The sequence below is a fragment of the Condylostylus longicornis genome, unplaced genomic scaffold, assembly GCF_029603195.1.
Source record: "Condylostylus longicornis isolate FDR11 unplaced genomic scaffold, ASM2960319v2 ptg000084l, whole genome shotgun sequence".
Lineage (NCBI taxonomy): Eukaryota > Metazoa > Arthropoda > Insecta > Diptera > Dolichopodidae > Condylostylus > Condylostylus longicornis.
The window spans coordinates 9882797-9910649 of NW_026578052.1; the positions used below are offsets into that span (position 1 = coordinate 9882797).

Sequence of the window (27853 nt, forward strand, 5' to 3'; positions counted from 1 at the left end):
TTGTGAGCTACCATTTTAGACAAATCTATTTGTTTTTGTCTAATAATCAAATCTATTTGATTCTACCTTAATATAGTTCTATGGAAAAAAGAAATTTAATTTTTTCTTTATTTTGTTTTTTTTTTTTTATTCAAAATTTTAATTTCAGTTTTCTACTTAGAACTATAATAAGTGAGGGTGTGATCTAAATTTTAGCTGATTACAAAACGAAAAATTGTACTATTAATAAAAATTATATTGTAATTTTGACTTATTTCTAATATTTTTTTTTTAATTAAATTGTTGGCATCATTATTTTTTTATTTGTTTTTGTAATTTTTCTTTTTAAAGTTATTTAAATAAAATTTTTGTAATAATAAATATGCAATGTTTTTGATTAAAAAAACACACTATAACAATTGTTTAACAATTTTCAATATATAATAAATTTTATCTACAGCATTATCTTAATATTTAATTTAATTTTTTTGTTTATAATTTTATTGTATATTACATTTTGAAATACATTATATGTATATATTTAATCGAATGAATTGTAATAATTTTCTTTTGACGATTCAATCGTATCATAATTTTCTATATAATTAGAGTATAAAGAATTTTTATAAAAATTTCTATGATGTGAACCTTCTAAAGATTCACCTGTTTCTGTCCATAAATAAGGACTGCCATTTTCTGTTAAATTATAATCGTAAGATGACATATTAAAGTTATATGAGCTTTCTGGTGAACTATTTTGAAAAATTTCCGAGAATCGTCCAATTTCAGTTGATCCGAAAGCTTGTTGAAATGCAGGTAATGGTTTAATATCCTAAAATGAATAAATAATATTATTATCATAAATTTTTAAAACTATACATTTTTAAAATAATAAGTATAATTATGTACCTTAATTTCTTCACGGAGTTCTACTGTTTCGCTTAAACAGTTGCCAGAACCAGATTTTTTTCTTGATTTTTTGCTTGGTATAAAATCACATTCCAATACTCGACTCCTATTATTAATATTTGTTGAAACATTTGTTTTTGAATTATTTTTATTTGAATTTTTATTATTATTATGCTTTTGTGTATTATCATCTCGTTGTGATTTTGAACGCGATTGGAATTGATAATGATGATGCGATGACCAATAATTTGAATTTGATTTTTTATTTTCTAATTGTAAACTATCATTTTTTAAAGCAGCTCTCGAAGAATTATTATTTTCCCGTTGATTACGTGTGTTTTTAGTTTTTGAAGAAGAATTCGGAGAGTTTTTATTATAATTTTCCTTATGTTGGGTGTGAAGACTAAAATCAGAATTATTTCGTCCAATTTGATTTTTCTCATTTGAACAATTATCCGAAAACGGTTTAATAACTCGATCAAGCTGATTGTCCTATACAAAGATAACTGATTAAATTTCTATTTCATTAGAAATATGTTGTTAATTTCTTTACCTTTTTATTAACTGCTTTAAACCCTTTTAAAGATGTACTGGACGGTATATTATGTGCTTTAGGTTTAGGGTCAATTTCATCTTCTGTAAAATAATTAATTTTAATTTATTTTATAAAGTTTGTATATATTGTATAAATTATGTTGATATTTTTTTTTGGTATACACTTTTGTAAATTAATATTGCTTACCTTTTTTAATGTTTAAATTGTCAGCTTCATTTAAATGATCATTAGTCATTTTGGTATCTATTAACTCTAATTTTATTTCATTTGAATCTTCTTCTGTGTTATTGGAATTAATTTGGTTAATATTATTTTCATCAGGTTTTTCTTCAACAATGCTGCCATCGCTAGTGTTGTTGCCATCAATTATATTACTACAGCCACTAATTCCACTATCCGTATAACTGCTGACACTAGTAAGAGGTGATGATGCAATTGTCGTTTCTGAATTCATGTCATTGACGGTATTACTTTCTGATATAGATGACTCAGCTCTTTGTTCTATTTTATCATCACGATTACTGTTATTGATTTCTAAAGGCAAATCTTCTATACTATCAGAAAACTTTCTTTCATTGTTTGATAAGTTTTTATGGTCCAAATTGGACGATAGTGGTCGTAATTCCTCGTTAATAAGGCTTTCAAGTTTATTTTCTGAATTTTCTTCAAAATTCTTATATCTACTATTGTATTCTGATGATCTAGGAGAATGCATTAGGTCCACTTGATGATTTAAATTCTCGTTCGATAACGTTATAGGGTTCGGGTATGAATTTTGATAAAGACTACTATGTTGCAATGCGTTATGTTTACTTTGTAATAGTTGTTGATGGTGTTGCTGTTGTTGCTGATATAAATGATGATATTGTGCACTATTAGTTGTTTGATATTCTGGATATGAATTTAATTGTGTATAATGGCTGCGATAATAATCAAAACTTGTTGATTTACCATTATAAGATGGAAAAGCTGAATAAGAATTTGGATATAAAGCTTGTGGATGATGTGGATTGTATGGTGTTGGATAATGTGGTCTCTTCAAATGAGTTGTTAAGGGTGGAGAATAATTATATATATTATGATATGTATTTGATAAGCCAATATTATCTTTGAAACCGTTACGAACGGTTTGATGTAATCCAGCTATTGGGTCATAAAATTCATTTCTAGGAGTTGAATAGTATGTTGGGCTTGGAGCTGGTATATGTGAAGTGCGATGTGTTGGAAGTCCTAAAAAATTATATATAATTTTATAATTAAATTTTTTCAATAAAATTATAAAATATTTTATTTACCTAAATGGTGATTATAATATGAACTCTTTGGCACATTTAGTTTTCCATAATTATTAAATGATTGTGAATAGTTATAATGAGTATTTCTATAATATTCCTCTAATGGACCAGGAATCGATGAGTTAACACATCCATTAATTCTATCGAGTGAATTTTTAAATTGATCAACTGGTGTTGGTGGTGAAAAATTACTAACTGATCTAGGAAGATAATTTCTTGGATAATTTGAATCAAAATTGTATGGGTAATAATTCATTGGGTTAGTTGGTGCTGGTGCTGGTAATAGCGTACTTGATGTCATTTTATATGACGCTGGATATTGATGTTGTGAATATCTTATTGGTGAACTATTTCTTGGATGATTTAAAAAGGAATTTGTAGTTTCGTTATTCATTTTATTTAAATAGTTTGGACTATCGATTCGATTAACAGGTGGACTTAATAATGGAGATGGGGTGTCTGAATGTCTACTATAACGTGATAATCCAAATCTATTTTCTGGTGGAAGTTGTGTGTAACAATCCATTGTGTTGTTTTTTTTGTTTTTATTTATCTTTGTGTTATGTTTAAGTGTCAATTTCAATATTTCGGTTTGAGTTTTAAGTTATTTTCTTTTTAGTTTAAATGTTAATGTAATAAAGCCTTTTTATTAAAGTTCCCATTGATGTAATCTAAAACGAAATAAAATTTTTGATTATTTATTTTGTCAAACAATATGTATGTAATATATATTATGTATTTTTATTATTATGTGTTAAATAATTTTGTGTTGCATGTGAATTCAAGCGCAATGTTTCATTATTATTGGACCTAGAGTGTCAGTGTTTCAACAATGTCTCTTAATGGAGATTTTTTATGCCATTCTTCTATGGTGATCATTCACATTTTTTTGTGTTGAAAATTTGCAATTACACATAAATTACGTATATATTTTAAATAATTCACAAAAACAATGCCTAAAGTTACAAATTAAATTACAAACAGAATTTTTTTCTATATTTGAACAGTTAGAAGCAGGTCAAATTGTGTTTTCAAAATTTCCACAATTTGTTAGCATTGCACAGTTTTGGTCATTTCTCTTTTATACTCTTAAGGAAAGAGTATTATAAATATTATCAAAAAATAGTGTTCTTCGATTATTATCAAATCTATCTGAAATATGTGTATTTTATTATGGCTATACATATTTATAATTCTATCCTTTATGAGGCATGTACACAACAAGAATACCCTCAAGTTTATTATATTCTGTATATTATATTTTCACCCATTCAACAAAAGTTTCTTGCCATTCTCAATAGTAATTTTTCTTATTGTTGCTGTCAGAAATTGTAAAAAAAAAACTTTGTTTAAGCTTCTTACAAGTTATAACGGAAATTATACACATATTTAACAAAAAAAAAAAAATTTGCCTCCTATCATTTCATATTTATTTTCTTATTTAGTTCAGATTTAGATGAAAAATATAGTGATCATAAATTATTGGAAGCTTTTCATGTATAAAGAAATTTCCTTTAAATATAAATAATGTAGAAAAAGGATATATGCACTTTACAGTTTTTATTATTAGCTTTGACCTTTTATAAGTCACCATTATTATTTTGCAGTTGCAGTATATCTATATACTTATATATGTATATGCATGTATATTTATTTCTATAAACATTATACAAAATAAAAAAAAACTTTATATTTTTGATTAGAAGAATATTTTTGTGATAATAATAAATTTATTATTTAGAAAAGCTATAAATTCTACTATATGTACATATATATATGTATATCTGTTAAGCTATATAAGTTGCGTAAAATTCCTTTAAGAATTAAACCAAAGATTCATTTTAGATTCCCCTATAAATCGCTGATAATTTAAATAGAAATTCAAGTTAATTGTAATATTCACGTATTTTAAAATTTTGGATGTCAGCTATCCATAAATCATAAAATATAAACATTGTTATTGGTTATAGGTAGTGTAGGATTAAATAAAAATAATTTTAATTAAATTTAATTATTTAAATATAAACATTATATAGTATAGCTAAATCATCATCATTTAAAAAAATTTGAAATAGGTTAATTTTGTATTTAAAAGCTTTCCAAGGACTTAATTAATTTAATTGTCTATATTATATATTAACTGTGCAACAAACTGAAATTAAGTAATAAAAATATAAGAGAAAAAAAAAAACAAAACAATTACAAAAATAAAATTAATTAAACAAAATATATATTGAATGATTAAAAACCGAAAAAAAGAAAAGGATAACAACAACAACAAAAAAAACAAGCAAACGGTATGTAAAAGTTAACCGAGATTAAATCATATATAAAGCAAAAAGATAAAAAGCTTTCGAAAAGCTTTGTATGCACTGATTTCTATATATATATATACACATATACATATATGTATATGTACATATATATACAATAATAACCGTACATTTATTGTTTTTTATTCCATACTCTTTATAGTTTCTATATATTAGATTGTTAAAGATAATATTATACGCGCTTATATATATATATGTACTCTTATATATAAATGCATGGGTAATAAATGGGTATATATAGAAGTATTAAGATTTCTAATTGCATATAAATATATGAAAATATTTATGTATACTTATATAAGAAATGGTACAAGAAAATTTTAAAAAGTTTACGTCAACTTAGCCCTCAATTTCCGGTATATAACTCTATTATACATATATATATATATGATTATAAAATTTAACAAAAAAGTAATAACATTCATAAGAAAATTCATATTATAGAGTTAACCCATTTCAAGAAAATATATATACATATATATATATATATGTACAATCTTATATATACAATATATGTAATTTATTTAATTTTATATTAACTTAAGTACAAAATACACATACATACATATGTATGGAATACTATATTATATATATTATTGTCATATAAAATATGACAAGAAAAACATATAGAAATTATTTTTCATCAAAAGTTCAGGGAGAAAAATTTCTAAATAATTTTCAAAATAATCTCTTCTAAACTTTAAGATCAATATGGTTTTTTTTTCGGAGTAATTGAATTTTAATTTCATAATTTCATAATTTTTGTTGACATTTATAATTCTTTATGACTTATGAGTGCTTAAATTATGAGAATTAGGCTGCGTGTCAGTCTAATCCTTCTAAAACTGAGGATCAGATGCAAACAATTAATTTATATTTATAATTTATGTATATTTTGAACGCATTCTCTAATAAAATTTTATTTCACTCATCCAAATTGCATTATGTAATTTAATTTTTTGACATAAATGGTTTATAATGCCTATATACAATAACGAAAGTGACAACTATTTCTAATTTTTATATATACCTAATATCGCTTTATATCCACATATATAAAAGTACATTCTTATCATATTTCATTACCTATTTTTCTATTATGTACTATATGAAACAAGTTAGTAGTTAAAATAATAATCTATGCAAGTATGTATAATAAAATATTGTACACAATATGTTTACATATACAAAATTCGATTAAAAAAAATATTGACGTATGTACATACGAATATTATGTCAAACAATTTTTAACCTAAAAGTATGCATTATTTTATATAAAGCATCTTTGTATATATATATATATTATGTACTTATATTATGTATGTATACATATTTAATATACAAAATTTAAATACTTTTAGGCAATTAATATATTATTAATTGTTATATAAAAATATATATTATATTACATTATATTTTACAATTTTTCTTTAATAACTATTTGTATACCTATTTTCTTATTACATACGTATGTACATATGTCTGATAAAATTATTATGATATACATAAATAAATATATTTTATGTACATAAATATTTCAGTTTTTATATACGCATATCATGTAATTTGTTATGTACATAACAAAAATTTAGTTTTTATATATTTCTCTATTACAAAATTAATATACATACATATCTCAAATAATAATATATTGTAGATATATATAAATATAATTATATAATTTAGATATATAGAATATATTATACATACATATATTGTCATATGATATGAGAATTTTGTTCGTAAATTATTATATACATAATTTTTTTTTTATTTTACGTCAATATAATTATATATACATTTGTATGTAGACAAGTTTGTGTTTATAACAGAATATATTTGATATATATATTTAAATTTAATAGTATATTTATTTTATTTGTATACAATATACATATATAATTATAGCTAAATAAAAATATATTTACCTGATTAAATTTTTTTATATTATAACAAATAAAATATCTTATATATTCACAAATATAATATATTATTATATTTTTTATATACATATTGAATTTACCGCGTATATCACGTGGTATTAAAAATATTAATGCAATTTTTTTAAAGGATGAATTTTTTCCTCTTTATTATGAAGACGCTTCAGTTTTCGCGCGGGAACGCAATTACTACATTCAAAAAGCTTTCAAAAATTGTTCTTCTTTTTTTTTTGTTCTCTATGCTTTTAACGATTTTTTATTATTATTTTTTTTTATATAAAAAAAAAATTGAATTTTTAAAATTGATTTTTTTATTTTGTTTATGTTTGTTTTTTTCATTCTAACTGTCACTTATTGTTCCTTCTTTTTTTCTATTAATTTTTCATCAAAATTTTCTATAATTCTAACTGTATTTAATATTTATTTTATTTTTATTATTTTTTTGTTTTCTTTTTCAAATTATTTTTCTTTCATAAATATTTAATTTGAATCTAGAATTGAATCGAAAACATTTAATTTATTATTGATAGTTTATAGTATTGAAAGAAATGAGTGTAGCTACTTAATAAATTTTAAATTTGTATTTTAAATTCAATGTGAAGTGAAAAACGCGCGCACAATATACGCGCCCGTAAATTATTGACATTTAGAACAGAAAGATAAATGAAAAAAAAAAATAGCAAAATACCAAAAGCAAAAAGAAAAGGAAAATAAGCAAAAAACGAAAAAGGAAAAAAAGCAAAAAAAAAAACTTAAAATTTAACTCTTTTCCCGTTTAATCGTACTGTGAAGGTATTTGAAATTCTTTACAACTAACACTTCTATTATCGTTAAATTTTTATATTAATTTTTATTATTTATTATTGAAATTTTTAAATGCATATTAGCTATTTTATATATTTTTATATTTTATTATATTTCCATATGATAACGGCATAAATTTAATATAAAATTTATTTTGCTTGTTGGTGTTGTTTTTTTTTTTACATTTAATACTTATTTTAATGAATAGAAGAAGCGTCCTAACCATATTAATAAGTTACAGGGACTAAAAACTTTTCTCATTACAAATATATTATATTAAAAAGAAGAAGAAGAAAAAAAAATAATAAAGATTTTTTTTTTCTGTTTTTATCTTTATATCCTATATTAAGCTTTTCTTTTTCTCCTAATATATAATATGTTGTAAACGTCAGAGCGAAAAAAGCTAACTGGAAAATTTTTCCTATAAAATTAATAGCATAAAAGAGGAAATGTATGTAGGTGTTATCATCATAGAGAGAGAAAAAATACAATTAAACGAGTGGAAATTTCATATTATAGTATCTTAGTTAGTGTAAAGAACTTTAAGGTATTCATAAAATTTACATCGTACATGTATGTATGTATGTATCCATAGATATGAAAGCCGGTAAGTATGCTAAAAAAAGTTTTTTTTTTTTTTGTAATTTGCAATTTTGTTAATATTAAGTTACTTTTCAATACGGTTATAAAGTTTACATAAATTTGTAAAAAACGTAAAAAATATTATTTTATTACCAAAATTCGTTGATAATTTTATAGATATTTAAGTAAGTTCGCATTTGAATAATTGTAATCTGAAGTCAATAAATAAAATTACATATATAGTTAACCCTGTTTGAAGTAGAATTGCAAGGAACCGAAGTGTTAGACGTCTTGGACAGGTTTTGTTAAATTAAAAGTAAAACTTTTTTAAATTTTCGACTTCATAATTTGCTACATGAATTAATAGATCGAAGGGTTAATGACATATTTTTTTTAATTCCAAAATATTTTGTTTTAAATAGGTTTAACAAAGGTTCAAAAATCTCTAAAATTGTTTTAAATTTTCTATAAAATTTTTATGGTTTTTACTTTTGACAGTTTTTTTTCGTTTTTTCAATACTAAACACTTTTGCAGGAACTTCAACTTGACGTGCTTCCAGTAATAACAAGTTTTGGCCTCTAAAAGGTTCCGGCGTTTAATAAAATATATAAATTATAGTACATCCAAAATGCCGAAACAAATAAAACAATATTTATGCGAGTTTCCATAAATAAATATCTATATCTATAATATACATACATACATACTGTTGATACTAATTTTACTATTCATACATCTACTAATTTTACCATATCTACTTATTTACTGATTTAGTAATTACATTTCTGTTAAAATTAATATTAAATTTTACTGACATTAACAATTATTCATTTTTAACAAAAGTTAGCAAAAGCATTGCAAAATTTTAAACAATTTCTAAATGAAATACAAAATGTAGAATACCTTAATAAAAAAAAATATTTTAAATACCTAAATGTAGGTAAATGTATGTGTATGCGTATTCTGATAAAACTTATTAAAAGCTTTCACTTGATTTTAATTTTATTTTTTTTTATTGTTTTTTTTTTTTTGCTTTCTCGCATATGTATGCATGTTATTTCTTTAGTATGTAACTTTTTATTTTTCTAATAAAATCGATAGATTTGAATATAAGTACAAGTTAATGAAGGTAAGAAAATGCACACGTTGGAAAGAATTTTTTCTTTTTTTTTTTTCTGATAATATTTTTTGTACTTCGTTAAATTATATTGTATTTACAAACATTCATGCATACATACATACATAATATATGGATTATTGTATTTATATAAAGGATTTTGTATTAAAATATAAATAAAAAGTAGTATGTACGTACATAGTTTTAAAATAAGGATACTAAATTTAAAAATTAATGATAGAATTTAAATTTTTTACATTAAACTTATGTTATTTTTTATATTCTATCTGATACTATGGTTATAGAGTTTTAAATTCAAGTATACCTAACTAAACACTTTGTAAGTTTTTAGTAGTGAGATAATAAATACAATCTAAAAGTTAATTTGTAATATTTAATTTAGAATCAAACTTAAATTGAACTTATTTTTAAGTAAACTAAATAATTTATATAATTAAAATAATATTATAAATAATTTAACTTATTTTTATAAAAGTAAATACTGTGGTATCACTTAAGGATTCAACATTATATGTTAGATTATTTTAGATGTCCCTATTTTCTATACAAAAAAATTATTTTCCAAAATTTTTAGGTATTTTTTTTGAATTTGTGTAGGTGCATCCGTATTACGCATTGTTACAGTCAATAATTTCGATATCCAATAAGACTCCCATTGAAAATTATTATTCCTATAACTAATCTTTTAATTTTGTCTTAAGTTTAATAGAAATAAAAAATTTTGCATGGGTAGGTTATGTATGTAGGTGGCTATCTGTATACATATGCCTATTCGAAGCTTTTAATCATTGAAGTTATTTTCATTCATTGTACATACCTATTCTTATTAAAAAATTTCTCTATAGAATTTTGTGTACTTTTAAAACTTGATTTACTAGGTTTTGAATTATTACAATATGTTGAAGCTCATCACAAGTAGGCTGGTAGCTACCTCCTTCTTTGCTCGTTAATTATTCCAATTAATCTAAAATGAATTTCAAATTTAAATATTGCAAATAACTGGAGAATCTATTTTAAAATAAGAATTTAATTACTTACCAAATGTTCATGGAAAAGTAGCTTTTATTTGTCCAGAATACATTTTCTCTAAGAGTATTTTAGCTACCAGTGTATCTATTTAAACCTTTCTTATAAAAATTATAGTTTTCACAGTAATTTGTATGCAATTATTTAAGTTGAAAAAATGAAACAAACAAATATGTATATACATATGTACATAAATACATACATAAATAAGCGCATCCTTTTTGTTAATATTTCCCGTAGAATTTCCGAAATATTTTTATTGATAAAAACTTTTTACATTTTAGATAAAATCCTAGTCCGTATCATAATTTTCTTAATATACTAGATATACATATTAAATTCGAAAATCAGTTATATAAAAAAAATACATATTTTATCAATTTAATCTGCAATTTGCGAAACGTTAAAATGAAGTTATAAGTTTAAATTTATGTAAATCAACAGAGTAGCCACATTAAATTGTTTAAATCGGCCAAACAAAACCGATTTTCTATGATAAGAAAACCCATAAATATCACAGCATATGGCAATTATATCTTAGAAACGTCAAAGTTTATTGTCAAATAATAATATTTATGAATTGTTTGTCATTGAAATCTCAATAACAAAACCAGCTGTTATTGCAATAATCACACTTGTTTTGAAATCTAAATAAAAGTTTTGTTTCAATTTATTACGCAAATAATGAACAATTTTTGCAATGAGTTTTATATTAAATTTTTTAAGGTCAATAATTGAAAACGTGTTACAGCTGTTGTCATTTGGAAAGAAAAGCATCACTAATACTTTAAGTATCTATATAAAAACGAATACAGGATGTACATTGGCTGTTGATTTAGATCCAAAATGGGATATCAAAAATATAAAACAAATAATAGCACCACAATTAGGATTACAACCATGCGAAGTAAAAATAATATTTGCTGGAAAAGAGCTTTGCGATTCAACAGTTGTAGAGGTAGGACCGAAATTATTTATTATGTAATATAAAAAAAAGTTAACTAACTGTAAAGTGATTTAATTTAGGAGTGTGACTTAGGTCAACGCAGCATCATACATGCTATTAAAACTCGCCGTATATCTGATAACTTTTCAAAAAATATTATTTCCGATTCAAACGATGAAGTGAATTTCTATGACGATCATGAACATTGTTCAAAACCTTTGTGTGAAACTCTAGTTGATTTACAACTTGAAAAGGAAGACAGATTAAATATATTACCTGAAGGTAAAATAATATTTTCTTATTTTTATTACATTAAATTACTTATTTTTTATAGAACGAGAAAAGAAGAGGGCTCATTTTTTTGTGTATTGCGTTAAATGTAAGAAATTGTGTATTGGTAAATTACGAGTACGCTGTTCTAAATGCAAAGGCGGAGCTTTTACTGTACATAGAGATCCTGAGTGTTGGGAGGATGTTTTAAAACCCAGAAAAATACGTGGACATTGCGAAAGTAACGATGAAGTGGTTTGCGTTGTAAGGAATTGAGTAGTTAGTCTTAAAATGTATTCTGTTACACAAAAATCATTTCAGGATAACGAACAGGGAGATCCACCTTTTGCCGAATTTTATTTTAAATGTGCAGAACATACTTCAGAGGGGGAAAAAGATTACGCAATACCATTGAATTTAGTAAAACACAATATTAAAGGAGTTCCTTGTTTAGCCTGTACGGATGTGAGGTATATAAACATAAAAAAATTCTATTAAATTGAAATTTTTAATTACGAAAATTTTAGCGAAAATGTTTTAGTTTTCCCGTGCAAAGAGAGACATGTTACATGCCTTGAATGTTTTCGAAATTATTGCTTATCAAGACTTATGGAGAGGCAATATGTTTCTAATCCAGATATAGGTTATACTTTACCTTGTCCTGCTGGATGCGAAGAATCATTTATAGAAGAAATACATCATTTTAACTTATTAGCTAGTGATGAATATGAGAGATATTTAAGATTTGCAACTGAGGAGTATGTACTTCAAGCGGGTGGAGTTTTATGTCCTCAACCAGGCTGTGGAATGGGCTTAATTACTGAAGCTGATTGTCTTAAAGTAACATGTCAACATGGATGTAATGTATGTAGTGAATTGTTTTTTATATTAAAATTATATTGTTTGATTCCTTGCTTAAATTTATATTTTAGTATGTGTTTTGTAAAAATTGCCTTCAAGGATATCACATAGGGGAATGTTTGCAAGATAATAGTCTATCAACAGATTTAGGTTCTTGTGATTATGTTATTGACCCAAGCGTAAGGAAGCTTTTGATATCATTTTCTCTCTCTCTCATAGCTTTGAAAAAATATTTTTATTGCAGAAAGCTGCAGAAGCTCGTTGGGAGGAAGCAAATAAGGTTATAATAAAAACATCTACAAAGCCCTGTCCTAAATGTAGAACACCTACAGAGAGAGACGGTATTCATTATGAATAAGTAGTTTTTTTGTACTAAAACTTTCATTTTAGGCGGGTGCATGCATATGGTATGTACAAGAAGTGGATGTGGATTTGAATGGTGTTGGATTTGCCAAACTGGATGGACAAGAGACTGTATGGGAGCACATTGGTTTGGATAAAATTTTGTAATGAACACACTGCACTGTCTACTTAAAAAAACCATATAGTCTGACAAATTTTACGCTTCTTCAATAATGTACTCACGAAAAATATCTTTTAAGCATAAGAAATATTTTTAATGTAAATATAACTGTTGAAATGTATAATTAATTGTATCTGAATTAAGTGTCCTACTACCGTTTCAGTCGTCCAATAAATTAGTACATATTTACAAAAAAAGTGAAGGGAGATATTGTTATAGAGCATTAACTTAAGTGAAATAAATTATTAAACTGTAAATGAAAAAAAATGAAGTTTTTGTTTCCTTAAATTTTACTCCTTGAAAATTTCAATTTTATTTTCAACATTCTATATCCTATAGGTTATGAACTTTAAAATTGAATTAAGCTAATAAGTCATTTTTGGAATATTGGTACTTTTAATACTTAATATTTTAGAAAAATAAAAAAACAAATTCTATACATGTAGGTATAAATAGATTCGAAGTGTAAATATACTTTTGCATAATAATTTAAGGATTATTAAAATAAAATTTGATACTTATATTGTTTTGGAACTTTCGAAATTATCATTCTGCCGTCATAACTCAAGGAGGCAAATATCCAAGGATCTACACTGCTCCATTCAGCACAATAGACCGAATCTTCATGCTGATCAAATGTTTGTAACAGTCCATCTGGCATAACTTTTTTTGTTTCATTTTGTTCTAAATTGATATCTCTTTGCAATAAGCTTTCATCAATATTATCTTGAGTTTCTGAGCTTACACTTCCAGCACAAGTTAATAAAACTTTTCCATCACTGCTGCTCGTTAATAAAAGTTGATCGTGGAAAGTGTTAAACCTTACACTCCATATCCAATGATAATGATCATTTCTAAAGAATATGGGTTCTTTCGTCATTCGAGTATCCCATATTTTTATATAACCATCATCTCCTGCTGTCGCGAGATGGCAAGATTTGTTTGGATTACTGTCTAAATCTCGCACTAATGTTCCATGTGCTTCTTCTATTGACCAGGCACAATGATTAGTATCCCGAATATCAAAAGATTTAACACTACACTCATGTAATGTTATGAATTGATTTCCTTGGTGGTGTTGTGACCATTTTCCAGTAGTAAATTTCTGTGCATGTTTATTAGCATTTATTTCCGCAGCTATTCTGGTTTTGCTCTCAGATCTATTATATATTATAATTTTTCCATCAATAACACTGGCTATAATTTGTTCATCTGATGGATGAAATTCTGTATTTTTAATTTCATTTCCGTAATCCTGAAAAAATACGGATGAAATCTTAAAATATGATTAAGGTCTTTTCATTTTATCACTTACAGCTGACGGTAGAATTTCAACGTTATGAAAATTGAGAAATTCATCTTGATCAGGCTTTTTTTGTAAGTCTTCCGGCAAATCTAAAATAGCAGTCTGACTGAGAACTTGCCCGTTTTTAATAGAACTAAAACATGTTGCGATTCTTCTGCTATTATGCGGACTACTGTTTAATTTCCAGATTTCGCCAAGTGGATGTGAAAAAATCTTATGACAGATTTACAAAAGTTTTATTATTATGTACTTATGTAATTAATTTAATTATTACCACTGCTTTTAATGATTGCTTCTCTTCATTGTATTCAATTAGATGGATTTGATTATTTGGTTTAAGGGAATGCGTAGCTATAAAAAATCTTATTTCATTACTTTCAGCTAGTTGTGGTGTCATAGCTCTAGCCTGAAATTTATTGTTATGTATACTTATTTACTTTATATTTGTAATTAACAATGTTTTATTTGTACCTGTAGTTCCAAACCGTATATTAACGAGCTGTTTTCATCCATTATTGAACTTAAAGCGGAAAAATATTTTCGTAAAACTTAAAATTATGATTTAAATTATTTTATTCTAATCAACAAAACCTAAATATTTACAATTAGAAATTTGTAATCATTTATTCAAAATTGTTGATGAAAATAAAATCTATTGTATACTTCATTTATTTTTGCTTTGTTGTTCTTTTTAATTTTGACACTTTGTTGCGTGTTTGTGAACTAAAAATAACAATTTTTTCAGGGATGCTGACTTCCTTTTCGATTTGGAAAAATTCACAGTAGATCTTGATTTCAGATTGATATTTATAGCGTACAATTTCTACCAGAAAAAATACTGAATGAAATCTCAACCACAGAAATCAAGAAAATTGCTGTAAATTATAATGATCAATTGATAAAAACACAATTTGAGTAAATTTGAATTCAGCCTTTTTAAACCATGTAAGTACAAAATTGTTTTGATTTCATATTTTGTACAAATTTTTAAACTTTTACAGTTCAATATTGTAATAAAATATTAATTTTTTTATATTAAACCTTTTTCAATAAGTAATACATATATAATTTTTTAAGCAAAATTGTTTCAAATGACAAAACTAAATTTACATGCTAATATTAACTTAATGTCAACTGATATAACATATTCACTATGAAGGCGCTCCATTTTTTGACATTTGATTAGAAAACAAAAAATTATCAAAAAAACAGCGCTTAATAATAGAGTCGATAGTTGAACGACTTTGATTCAAGTTCATGAACCAAAAGTTTCATTTCATATCATATCAAGGAATCATATTTTGTATTCAGCTGTATCTACTACATATATTATTTAAAGAAGGCTGACTTCAATATTGCAGTGCCACAATGTTTACGAGCAATGCAGCTTACAATATTATGTTTACTGAAATATAGTATAGTTTTACAGTATTAGGGAAATTTTAAAGTGATGGGTTGTAATACATATTAGAACTTATTCTATTATCGAAATTGTGTTACATATGTAAATAATTTTAATTTAATATTAGATAAAAAAAGTTTGCATTAAAAAATCACCTCAATCCAGGATACTAAATGCAGTATGTAAATTTTTATTTGTTTACATATACACACATACATAACATTTTGTACATTTATGTATTATATTTTTTTTATGATAATTAACACTTTTTAATTATGCAAATGAATATTATTATGTAGTTTGCATTTAATTTGTAGAAAATTATGTATATAATTAAATTATTTAGGTCTAGGTAAATTACAAGTTAATGACATTTTTAATGAGATTTATATGCAATTTGTTACTTACTTAAACAGGGAAGCTATATATGTACATACATGTATACGTATATATAAAAAATTAAATTACAAAATATAGATACCTTTAATATATATTTACTTATGGATTTAATTATGTTAGTATGGTGTTTTAATTAATTTAAAATTTATGAAAAATAAGTACATGTACACCATTTTATTTGTAGAAAAACATGAAATGAAATTCGAGAATATTATTACTATTTCATTGTGCTAATTTTAATGAAAGAGTACTTTTTAAGCAAAGTTGTAAAAAAAAAATGTGGAACATTGAAATCTAAATTTTTATTTTGATATTACTATGTGCATTATTTAAAATAAATTATTTAAAATATTGGTTTGCATGGAAAAATTTTAAATTAAACTTATCATTTTTCAAAATAAAATCATAGAATTCTGAATAAATTTATACGTTTTTATGTAAAGATAACTACGAAAAACATTTTAAATTATTAAAAATTTGAGCCTTTTTTGATATATTTTAAAACATTTTACATAAAATACCGCTTTATGTATTGCGAGAATATTGTGAACTAAATTTAAAGTAAATAACTTCCGGGATTTCAAAAATGCAGTAAAAAGGTTATGTTGCTGCAGGTATTTTCAATATAACTTGTAATTGCCAAATTGTGTAGCACTGTTGTATACAATTTTTATGTTATATGGCTCACAATAATTTTAATGCTATATGGCCTACCTGTTAATAGAAACTCATATATGATTCTCATTTATATATGTTTCCACTTATTTAAATTACGTTATTAATACATCTACATAAGTCAGCAATTACAGTTCATAAGCTGAATTGTGTTTTTGTACTAATATTAAAGTCAAAGCTTATTTAATTATATGATTAACGAAATTAATAAATCAGGTCTCATTATTTAATTGTTAAATAGAAAAAGGAAAAAAATTGCCTTACTTGAATTCACAAATTAAAAAGTAAGAATAAAAAATTATTTATATGTGTAAAAATAAAAGATCCTTCATAATGCTTCACCCAAATTCATTGTATAATATTTTACTCGTATGTCGTATGCCTATATGTTACGGGTATCTGAATTATACATTGTATTATACCAGTAATTTTATAAAATCTAATGTGCAAGAATCATGCTAGGTAATAAATTAAAATTGATTGTTTTCAAATACAAAACAGAAAAAAAAAATTTATACTTTACCCATATAATATGAACATCAATTCTGTGCAACACACCCATATATCATTTGCATAAATCTTATAGGTTTATGAACATACGTATACAGAAACAAAATATCGCATAGCTTGTGTGTTTTGTTGAGTATTCGATCAACTCTTCATCTTTTGCGTTACCTAAACTTTTCATACATAATATTATAAAGGTAAATAAAATCTATAAGCAATTTTATACTGTGTGTAAGTGAATGGATTTGCAAACGGTCAAAAATATTGAATAAAAATTTTTTTGATATTTTATCATATTTAACGAACATACCAACAAACATGTACCATTATACTAGTATTGCTTATGGGAATTTTACAGATGATAAAAACGTTTTATTTTTTGTTCTACTTATTCTAGTGAAATGAAAAACTGATTTTCTGTCGGTAAATAGAATTTTTGATAGAGAATATTTTAAACATTTTACGCCTTCTCTAAAAAAAAAAAAACAAAATTAATATTGGATTAAGAAAATTTATGTTTGGGTTAGCAAATTGAATTTTTTTTTTCTATTAAAAGCATTTCCTTTTTCACTTCTTGTGTTTTTTCTCGATATTTTTTCATAAATTCTAATCATTTGGTTCAAAACTTTATTTAATATTATTTTTTTTATAGATTCACATATGTATATATATAAAATTTTGCTATCGGAAGAGTAAAAATCATTATACAGTAGAAATCGTTTTAGCATACACGCAAGGGGACAGAAAAAATTAACGATATGCCCGATTTTCATTGAAACTGGTATACTAATGAAAAATATACATAAAAAACTAGATGTCGCTCAAGCAAAAGTATTCGTTGTAATCAATTTTATTTCCACTTTAACACAGTGTTGCTGAAGTAAAAACCATCGCCATAATCGATTTTTTGTTACAATCGATTTCCATATAAGCAATTTTTTTCTATTCATTTCATATATTAACCATATAGTTTTTGTGTGCATTAATCGATATTTCGTTATAACCGATTTTTACTGTATTTTTATTTTGTTCGCTTTGTTTTGTTATTGAATCAACCTGCATTAATTTGTGTACCATGCAAATGGTTTTTGTTTTAAACTAAATTTGGCTCCTTTTGCTGAATGAACATTTAAATTTATTAACTGTTATTATAAATTCATATATGAAATTTCCAAAGATATTTAGAATTTATGGCATAAAAGATATTATTTTGTTGATTATATTGGGATTTTCTTAGTTTTGTATAAGAAGTCTAGGTTTTTCCAATTAAAATGTTGAATTTTTATTATGAAAAAGGAATTTTTTAAAGTAAAATTTGTAAGAGAATTAAGATTTAGACAACAAATTTCGAAAAAAAAAAAACACAACTTAGTTATATACTCTGACAAAGAAAATTTAATGATAGTAAGTCATGTAATTTTAAATTTAATTGGAAGAGTTTAAAAATTTCTTCCACATTGGGTTTTAGTTCATAAAATATTTTAATATTCAATGTTCTTCATTTTTAAATTATAAGGTTACCACAAAATGCGATCAATATTTACAATATTATAAAAATTGAGTTTGCTCCAATAGTTTTCTTATTTTACACCCTATTCATATAGTGAATGCATTCATAATTATGACTGTTATTATAATAGCAAGTTGAAAAAATCAAAATTTATAATATTATTGTTAAATTTAGAATGATTCATAAAAATTTAATTTACATGGAAAATGAGCTCTTATGAATTGTGAATTAATGGTAAAATATAACAAATCTCACCTTTTTTGAAAAGAGAAACTTCAAATAATTTTCTTCACAATTTTTATCATTAAGTACTATGGAAAATTTTAAATAACAAATGTTATTTAAAAATTAATTAAAAATTCACTGTAATGCTTTTCATTTGTATTAAGTCCAATTTTTAAAATATTTATGTGTACATCAATAATAATATTAATTATTAATGACTTTCAGTTAACCTTCATTAACATTTTTTTCGAATTTTTCTTTCATTTTATTATAGAATCAAATCTAATGTAAAATAAAAAAAAGAAGAAAAAAAATATAATTAAAATTTTATATCATCCAAACTTTTTCATTAACTCAATTATACTTACATATACATACCTACACATTGTACATAAAAGTTATAAAAATTCCATGTTATGTTGCATTTTAGCCCGCATCATAAATAGTTTTTAGTTTTGATATACATTCATCTGTAATTAATTAGAAATTAATCAATATCCTCGGGAATATTTTATGTTATTCTTTAATCAAAATAACTGAGTAGTGTACATTTATAAAATAATATTAAAAAAAAATATATAAGAAAAACGGAAAACAAGTACAAGAAAATATCCCGTGGTGGTAATGATTTTCTGTTTATGTAATTGTAAATGAAAAAAATTCACGTATCTATCATGTCAGTTCCTTTACATGACATTGAATGGAATTCAACTTTTATTATCGAGTATATAATGAGTCTACGTCATAACAATGAATGTAGTCCTATTACAGTTTCTTAAGAAGGTTTCAGAAAATTAAATTACAAAATTTTTTGACATTGTATATAAAATAATTTGTGTATTGTATGAATTCTTGTATGGAATGATTAAAATGGTGGGATTCAAATGGCGTTAGTGTTGCTATTATATTAAAATTTCGTGTAACTGAAGTTGTACTAACTTTAAAAGTTGTTTTTATGATAAGATTTTAAACGATTGTACCTATTATAATGAATGTTTCGAGCCACCCTTAAATTGATTATTATCCGTATTACAGCCATGACATGACACAATTTAGTTGCATGGCAGTAATTTGTAAGAGACGTCAAAACAAGAATATCATAAAAGTATTCACAGTATTCACAATTCGAATCTTAATACGGCGGCGTCTTCTTTAATGAAGGTTTAATCACAACTTAATTATATCAGCAATGTTGTAATGCAGCAATAATTGTTGAATAAATCACATTGACATTAGATTTTAATTTAAGTGTATAAACATAATCTCACATATTTTATCAATTGAAAATTTCATTTGATAATTGGATTTAATATTTTAGATAAGATCAAAGACGACACTGTATGCGATGATGATACAATAAAAGAGTATCCTTTTTTCCTATAATATTTATGTGATTTATTTATGTGCAAAAAGTGAATTTATTTTTATATTTCTTTTTCTGCTTTTCATGAATCCTATATGTATCCTAGTTTATTTTTATTTTCATTTTTGCTTTTCCTATATTATTTATTTTTTCTTGTTTTTCCATGTTTGCCTTAAAGCAAAAGTTGTAACCTTGTTTCTGGTGAAATTTTCTGTTTAGGAAATTTCTCAACATTATTTTATTGTACTAATGTTTTTTTTCTAGAATTTTTTTTTATTTATTATTATTTGTTTATTCATTATCGAAAAGGATATTATATAGTGTTTATATGGTGGTAGGATATTATAGTTATTTTGAATTAAAATTGTTATTATTGTACTTTTGTTAAAGAATCCATGTACCAACATATTTGTTTCCATACTAAACAAATTTTTTCAATAAAAAATATTACGTTTATATATACGTACGTACATACATATACGTATATATGAAAAATAATAAAAAGTTTGTACCGTAACTGGATATTTTGCTTAAGACTTTGATTATTTTTAAATAAATGTTTTTCCTCCATCATTACAAAATAATTGCAGAGCAGACTAATAATCATTTATCAGATTTTTATTAAAATAGTAGTAAAATATTTTTTATGAAAATAGGTTTGGTTTCGAGCTATATACAAGGGCCTTGCATAATTTACAATTCGAGTTATAGCGAAACTATACGGTAAGAGTAAAGTGTTATGTGAAATTCTTTCTTAAAATTTTTGAGGAAACAATAGGAATCGTTTAAATAATGCGAATATTATTAAAATAGTTAATTTTCGATGGAGTCGAATCTTCTTTGACTTATTAAGTTAAGTTAAGTCGACTTTTAACGGATTTCACGCTACTTGACTTAAAATTTTCAAGTCAAAATTGGTTTCATTTAAAAAATCAACTAGTCAAAATTTGCTTCATTCAAAAAATGATGACAAGAAAACTTTTCAAGTATTATAAGAGTTTAAATTGTTTTTGTGTGTTCAGTAATCCATTAAAAGTTAAAATACGTTGCAGCCGTGTTTTTAATTCGGTGATTCCGTCATACGTTTTAGTCATAATACAGGAACGGGAAAAAGCAGAAAATTTTTTGAAGAGGTTGGTTCGGACTTCAAAGTTTTCGATGAATCGTTTTCTTTAGTATAGTTTCAGTATTAGTTTATTGTTAGTTTTTGCAATTACTTTTATATAACTAATTCGTTAGCATGATGACATTACTTGTCATAAAGCGAGCTTGTTTTTTCACTTTAATAAATTTCAAATTTCCTTTCATTTTCTGTTTACAGAACTCTTATGTCCTTAAAAATATTGAAGATATGAATAGTGATCCATGTGTCAACCAAACTTAAAAATGATGGAGTGGCTTAATATGATTGCTTAAATTAACTATAGGAGGAGAACTTGTCGCTAAATTGGTTATAAAAGTTTGAAATATAGCTATTTGTATTATCTACGAATATTTTTTCTTGTGGGAATCCCTATTAGCTTGATAATTTTAAAATGTTTTTTTTTTAATTACTTTTGAAATTTATACATGCATACTATATGCTATATTTTAATATAGCATATTAATAAAAAAATAAATTAAAAAGTTTCAATAATTATTCACCTTGTTTATTGCTAAAAGGCTTAAATTAAATTTTAATATATTCTCGAAAATTTACTGTAACACTTTTATAAAACTGAATTATAGAAAATTCAATTTTAGTCAATGTTTTAAAATGCTTTAAAAGGTCGATATGTTAAATTGTTTTGAGATTTACCATCTCTATAGCTATATTGAAAAATTTTATATCCTTCAAATTTTGTATGTACAAATATAAGTTTTGAATTGAACATTGAATATCACACGGACTCACAGCATATACACACAACATGTACCTGTATTGAATAATTGAATTGTGTATAAATGAACCAATTCAATAGAATGTTAAATGTATGTAAATCTTCATGTTCATATACATATATATTTACAAGTGTATAAGCAAATTGTATCCTTAATTTGAATAATATTTTATTGAAGAGTACTTAATTTTGTAATTTCACCTTTCGTTATTTTCCAGTTATGCAGAAATTTTATCTACTTTATATTTTGTAATATTACTGTAGGCATACCTCGGGTGTACTTGTCTTGTATATGTTATAACGTATGTGAAGATATATGAAGGGGAGGAGGCGGGGGGGATGAAAGTCATATTAATGTGCGTTTGTGCGTAAATAACTTTTATAAACCTTAAATAGATACTTTTTTTTTATATATCGAATATTTGAGTACGTGATGGAAATTTTTTATCAAGTAAAATGATTTTTAATAAAATTATTTTTTTTTTTACAAATCAATTAAATTTTTTTTTTATTTAAATTATGTAATTCATATAAGAATTTTATGAGAAATTGTTAAGCAATTAATCATTTTCATATGGAGATTTTTTTTAAAATAAAAAATAATTGACGGAATTTGAGGTATAGATGTTAAAAGTTGCAAATAGTTTCAACTGGCTTCATTTTGTATTAATACCATATAACTAATTATGTAATATAAAGGATAATTGTGCCCCTTTTAGGATAACTTGCCGATGAGGTATGATATTGATTTTAAAGTTTCTATTTTGCTGTTGTGTGTTTGAAAACGTCTATTCATACTCATTTTATTGTATGGGTGAAGCGACTCTTGCTATTTGCGTCTCGCTCCTTTTTTTTTTAATTTAATGCTAAATTAAATGAATTACAGCTTTAGGATAATTAGCTGATACAGACTTGATCTTAGAGAATAGAGTATTTTTTCCGGCAGCTTTTTCTATTAATTTCGAAATCTAATTGATCTAGCCTGTAGTTCAACATTTAGATTTAACTTTAGAATTCCTGAATAGTTTTCTCTACCACTTCTGTACACGGTCATTCTAGAAGACCAGTCCATATATTTGGCATTATAGTCAATTCCTACTAATAATCGATTTCCATCCGTACACGGGAGATCTTTAAAAATATCTTCATTATGTTTTATAGTGTCCTCAACTAAAATAGCATTACTTGAATGACTGCTGGAATGAATTGCTCAATAATATTTATAACACAAAACATCCAAATCATTCCTTTAGTGTGTTTCCGATAACAGACATACATCGCTACTTTTAGCTTTTGAGAAAGTCCTCCAATTCATTCCAACCATATAGCAATTCGTTCGGGAATTCGACACAACATTGCTCCTTTTTGAACTGAGATTTAAAACATTAATAAGATTTTGTTGCATAAATTTTTTGTTAAAATAAATTTTCTGTTGCATAACTTCAATGAGGTTAATAGTGTTTTAATTTTTGTCACTTCTCACCTCATTGTTCGCAGTTGTCTTGTCAACGTCACATCTTTTACTAGTATTTGAGGTATAAAACACAAAGAAAATTTGTTTTTGCTAAATTCAGTTTTAGATTCAATTTGCTCATACTGATGCAAAGTTGAAATTTAATATAAATTTAAAACATTCTGAGATTCATTTTTCTCTTCTGTTATGTTAAATTTTCATACAATTTTTTTATTTATTATTTTTTGCTATAACCTCAAATCCTCTTAAATTTTCTTATATTTTATAATACTCGCGGAAAAAATAAAAAGTGTAAGTTCCGCTACAAACAATGTTGAATTCCTTTTAAAAAAAAAAACAATAAACTAAGTATTATGCTCTGCCATTTTTGTAAGTAAATTGTGCCAATTTATGTATACATATAGGTACTTCCATTGTAACAAACCCACTTACATATTATTTATGTAAATGAACATAGTATAATAAACTATTTTTGAATGATATATTCATTAACAATATTATAGTTTTACTCGTTTATATAATAGTTAATAATATTATCCTTTTAAGGATTTTTTTCACTATAATAAAATTTTCTCTCTTATTTTAAACAGAAAAATGTTTTGCTAACCACAAAATATTGGTGTTACCTTAAATAGAGCTATATACCTATTCTAGTTTTATACATAAGTTTTCGTACCTTATAATAAGGATATTTTTAAATGTATATGTTGTATATAGATGGATGATAAATACGAGCATTAATGTAGCGTAGAAATGAAGAAAATCATTTTAATTTCCGTGAAAAATCATAATTTTTTGCAAATTTTTCTTACAACAAGAAATGAGTATTTGTGTTGTTTGTATATATAGATATGGGATGGGGTAAATTTTTTTACATCCTTTTAATTGTAAAGTGAAAATCTTTTTTAGCTCTAATGATAACGTATAAGACGAGAAGAAAAATAAGTTGATGTGAGCAGCACATAACTGATTTCTTGGAAAATTTATTAGTCAATTGGCCAGAGAGAACTTATGTGTAATGTATACATTATTTTGATTAGTCTGTGCAATATTTATAAATAACGAAAAATGTAAAATAACTCCGTAGAAATGTGAAGTTTCTTTAGCACATCAGAAGTAAAATTTTCAAAAATCGAGTTAAATTTTTATTAAAACCAATTCAAATGAAAATAAAATAAAGAGGCCGATAAACAGACATCTTTGCTTTTAACAAAATTTAGAAGTTTAATTAAGCTTCCTTTTCATGGAAAAAGTATTCCTGTTGAAAATTCGATTTGATAAATTTGAATCGATTACAATGCCTTCCATTTTGTATTCAACGCTGTTTATAAAAAAGGGAAATCATAGTTAAGTGGTAGAGAATACAAAAACTTTGGTTCAATGAAGTACTTACTATAAAGGTATAGACAAGCAGCTATACGGAGAAAGATTAGTTTATGTAAAGTTGATTTTAATTTTTTTTTTTAAGTTAGTAAGAGTTATTTTAAGAGGAAAAATTGAAACAGACAAGATAATATTATAATCTACTTGCGTAACAAATTTTTCTTTTGGTAAATTCCTAAATAATTTTTCAACAGAATTATTATATCAGAACTAATTAATGTAATTTAAAAATTAAAAAGTATTTTTATTTTGTATTTTTCTATAATACAGATTTATTATTTAATTGTACAAACTAATTTAAGGTATTGAAAATTTAAAAGGTTCTTTGAAATGTTTAGCGCTTATGTATCAACGTTGTAGTAGAAAATTTTAGCATAAAAGTAGGCGTTAGGCATGATTTAAATTTTTATAAAATTATTTGTAAATTTGTGTAATAAAGTATTTGAACTTAACAGAATTAATCATTTAAGTGAGTTAATTATCTAAGTTAGAAGGTATTTACATACAAATATTCTCATTAAAATTATTTGTAAATTCAAATTTTGTTTAACTATACTCTTATATCAAATTAAAATACATTACGTACACTATCTGTGTTGGATTGGAAAATTTATTTGAATTTGAAAATGCACCCGGGAGGTCATAACTTCCTAAAATTAGTCAAACAAATTTAAAATTAGTTTTGCGTTATCGTGTTTTATAGTATCTACATTCCGTGAATGGAGGCACAGAACTACCGTCTTAGAATCTTAGTTTTGTTTTTTATTTGTTTGTTCGATTGCAGTTACTCCTACATTCTCCAATTCTGGCAAATCACTTGTATAAGTACGTGCAATATAGTACCCAGAACATTGTCTTGGAGTACACCTACACTAATTTCTGTTAGCGTAGAATACCCCTTGTCCTATTTAATTTGAAAAGGTCCGTTATATAAATATTGAGATATCAACCTCGGGTTAAGGTTTCTCCTTATGTATATGTCTATAAACTTTTCCGATATCATTTAATAGAAATGATGTTAATACTGATTAATCTTAATACTTAGACTGATAGGTCTAAGAAGATCCTTTTGACAGCTGTGAGAGCTTCTCCGTGTTTTAGAAATGAAGACCACCTTGGCAATATTCCATGTTTTTGAAATGTAGGTTTAGTCCAGACAGCATTCATGATCTTAAGCCAAGAAAGGATTACCTCCGCAGCGTATCGTATTTCTACTGGCGCTGTATCGTCAGGATCCGCTGACTGAAACATGACCCCCTAGAGGTACGATGATTAAAGGAGAATTCTACCTAGCAACGAAAATTCACATTTTATATAGAGATGGTCAGAAGAGGAATGCTCTTATGACACTTTTCAACTCGTAACCAAGCCAACAATAACTTTTGAGGCAAGGATTTTATTTATTATCTCCTGTTTACTCTTGGTAACGATAGTGGGCTCTAAACCTCCCTTACATGACGTTATATTAGTACTCAAGATAAATTCAAAAAGTGACTCTCCTCTCGATTTGCTAGCCGAGCTACCACTGATCTCGTGATGTTCCCTCGCAATGATGTGGCCTGTACTGAAAGACTGTACTTCCTGGAAATCGTAGGGCAGCTATACTGAGGCCTACCAGAAGTTCCTGCAAGCAACCTCAAGACTGACTGCAAGCAAATTTTCATTGCTGTAAAGAAGCACCAGAAAAGCATTTAAATAAGTTTTAATTAGTATGCACGACCTGACCTTCCCGCTGCAGATCCTCTCTCTTGCTATTCAAGGTTCTTGGACCAGGACTTTGTTATCTCCGCCCCTTTGCCGGTGTATAAGTAGCGCAGAATGTTGGAAATACATCTGCATTAAATTGTTGTATACCTATTATTAAAGTAGATTTGTTTTATTTTTATGCATATTGCAGACTGAACTGAACTGAAAGCAGAATTTATCATAACCTCAAAAAATATTTTTATAAATTTAATATGGGAGTATATTTACCTTCTCGCCTATAATAGTACTATTAAAAATATTTAAGTATAAAAGTGTAAAATTTCAAAAAGAAAAAATAAATCTGTAACATTTTTTTTTTCTAATTAAATTTTGTAAAAATAATTATGTACTTTATAAGGGCACATGTACAACTCGTACATATAGGTATGATTTTGAATCGTATATAGTTACCTATACAATGAAGTCATGTACTTTATGTTTGTATAATGGTTTCTAAGTCACTTTGCTCCTATATATTTTTTTTAAACAATTTACTATAGACTTTTTTTCTGGCACATAAAAATTCAACAATGTTAACAAAAAAGACAAAAACAAGTTTTTTGAGTTTTTTAAATTCTATGCTGCTTTTTTTTTAACTTTTATTTTAGAAATTCAGAATGAAATAAATTTGCTTTAGACAAAAATTTACCATTTAAATTGACAGGAAGAGGAATGAAACTCCTTTTATATTTTTATTTTTAGTATATGGGGAGAAAGGTAAAATATTTTAATTGAGAACAAGAAAAGTGAAAGTTAAATTCATTTAAAATACTTTTAATTTTTATTTTATTATATTAATTATAATAGAAATAAGAAGATC

At 24.9% G+C, this 27853-nt stretch overlaps 3 protein-coding genes across 3 annotated transcripts; 1 reads left to right on the forward strand and 2 right to left on the reverse strand.

Moving 5' to 3' along the window:
• Nucleotides 1-298: 298 nt before the first annotated feature.
• Nucleotides 299-7450, reverse strand: LOC129613513 (homeobox protein 2). The gene is made up of 6 exons (XM_055527619.1): nucleotides 7001-7450; nucleotides 2740-3410; nucleotides 1631-2674; nucleotides 1442-1524; nucleotides 889-1380; nucleotides 299-811 (listed from the first exon to the last, which is right to left on the reverse strand). The coding sequence occupies exons 2-6, from the start codon at nucleotides 3263-3265 to the stop codon at nucleotides 521-523; spliced, it is 2436 nt and encodes an 811-aa protein (XP_055383594.1). The 5' UTR covers nucleotides 3266-3410; nucleotides 7001-7450; the 3' UTR covers nucleotides 299-520.
• A 3723-nt stretch (nucleotides 7451-11173) lies between these two features.
• Nucleotides 11174-13421, forward strand: LOC129613520 (E3 ubiquitin-protein ligase parkin). Its single transcript, XM_055527627.1, has 8 exons — nucleotides 11174-11521; nucleotides 11590-11791; nucleotides 11844-12043; nucleotides 12101-12249; nucleotides 12307-12643; nucleotides 12712-12819; nucleotides 12885-12981; nucleotides 13031-13421. The coding sequence occupies exons 1-8, from the start codon at nucleotides 11264-11266 to the stop codon at nucleotides 13138-13140; spliced, it is 1461 nt and encodes a 486-aa protein (XP_055383602.1). The 5' UTR covers nucleotides 11174-11263; the 3' UTR covers nucleotides 13141-13421.
• Nucleotides 13422-13521: 100 nt separating this feature from the next.
• Nucleotides 13522-15140, reverse strand: LOC129613541 (EARP-interacting protein homolog). Its single transcript, XM_055527650.1, has 4 exons — nucleotides 14941-15140; nucleotides 14744-14875; nucleotides 14479-14682; nucleotides 13522-14418 (listed from the first exon to the last, which is right to left on the reverse strand). The coding sequence occupies exons 1-4, from the start codon at nucleotides 14980-14982 to the stop codon at nucleotides 13663-13665; spliced, it is 1134 nt and encodes a 377-aa protein (XP_055383625.1). The 5' UTR covers nucleotides 14983-15140; the 3' UTR covers nucleotides 13522-13662.
• Between the last annotated feature and the right edge of the window lie 12713 nt (nucleotides 15141-27853).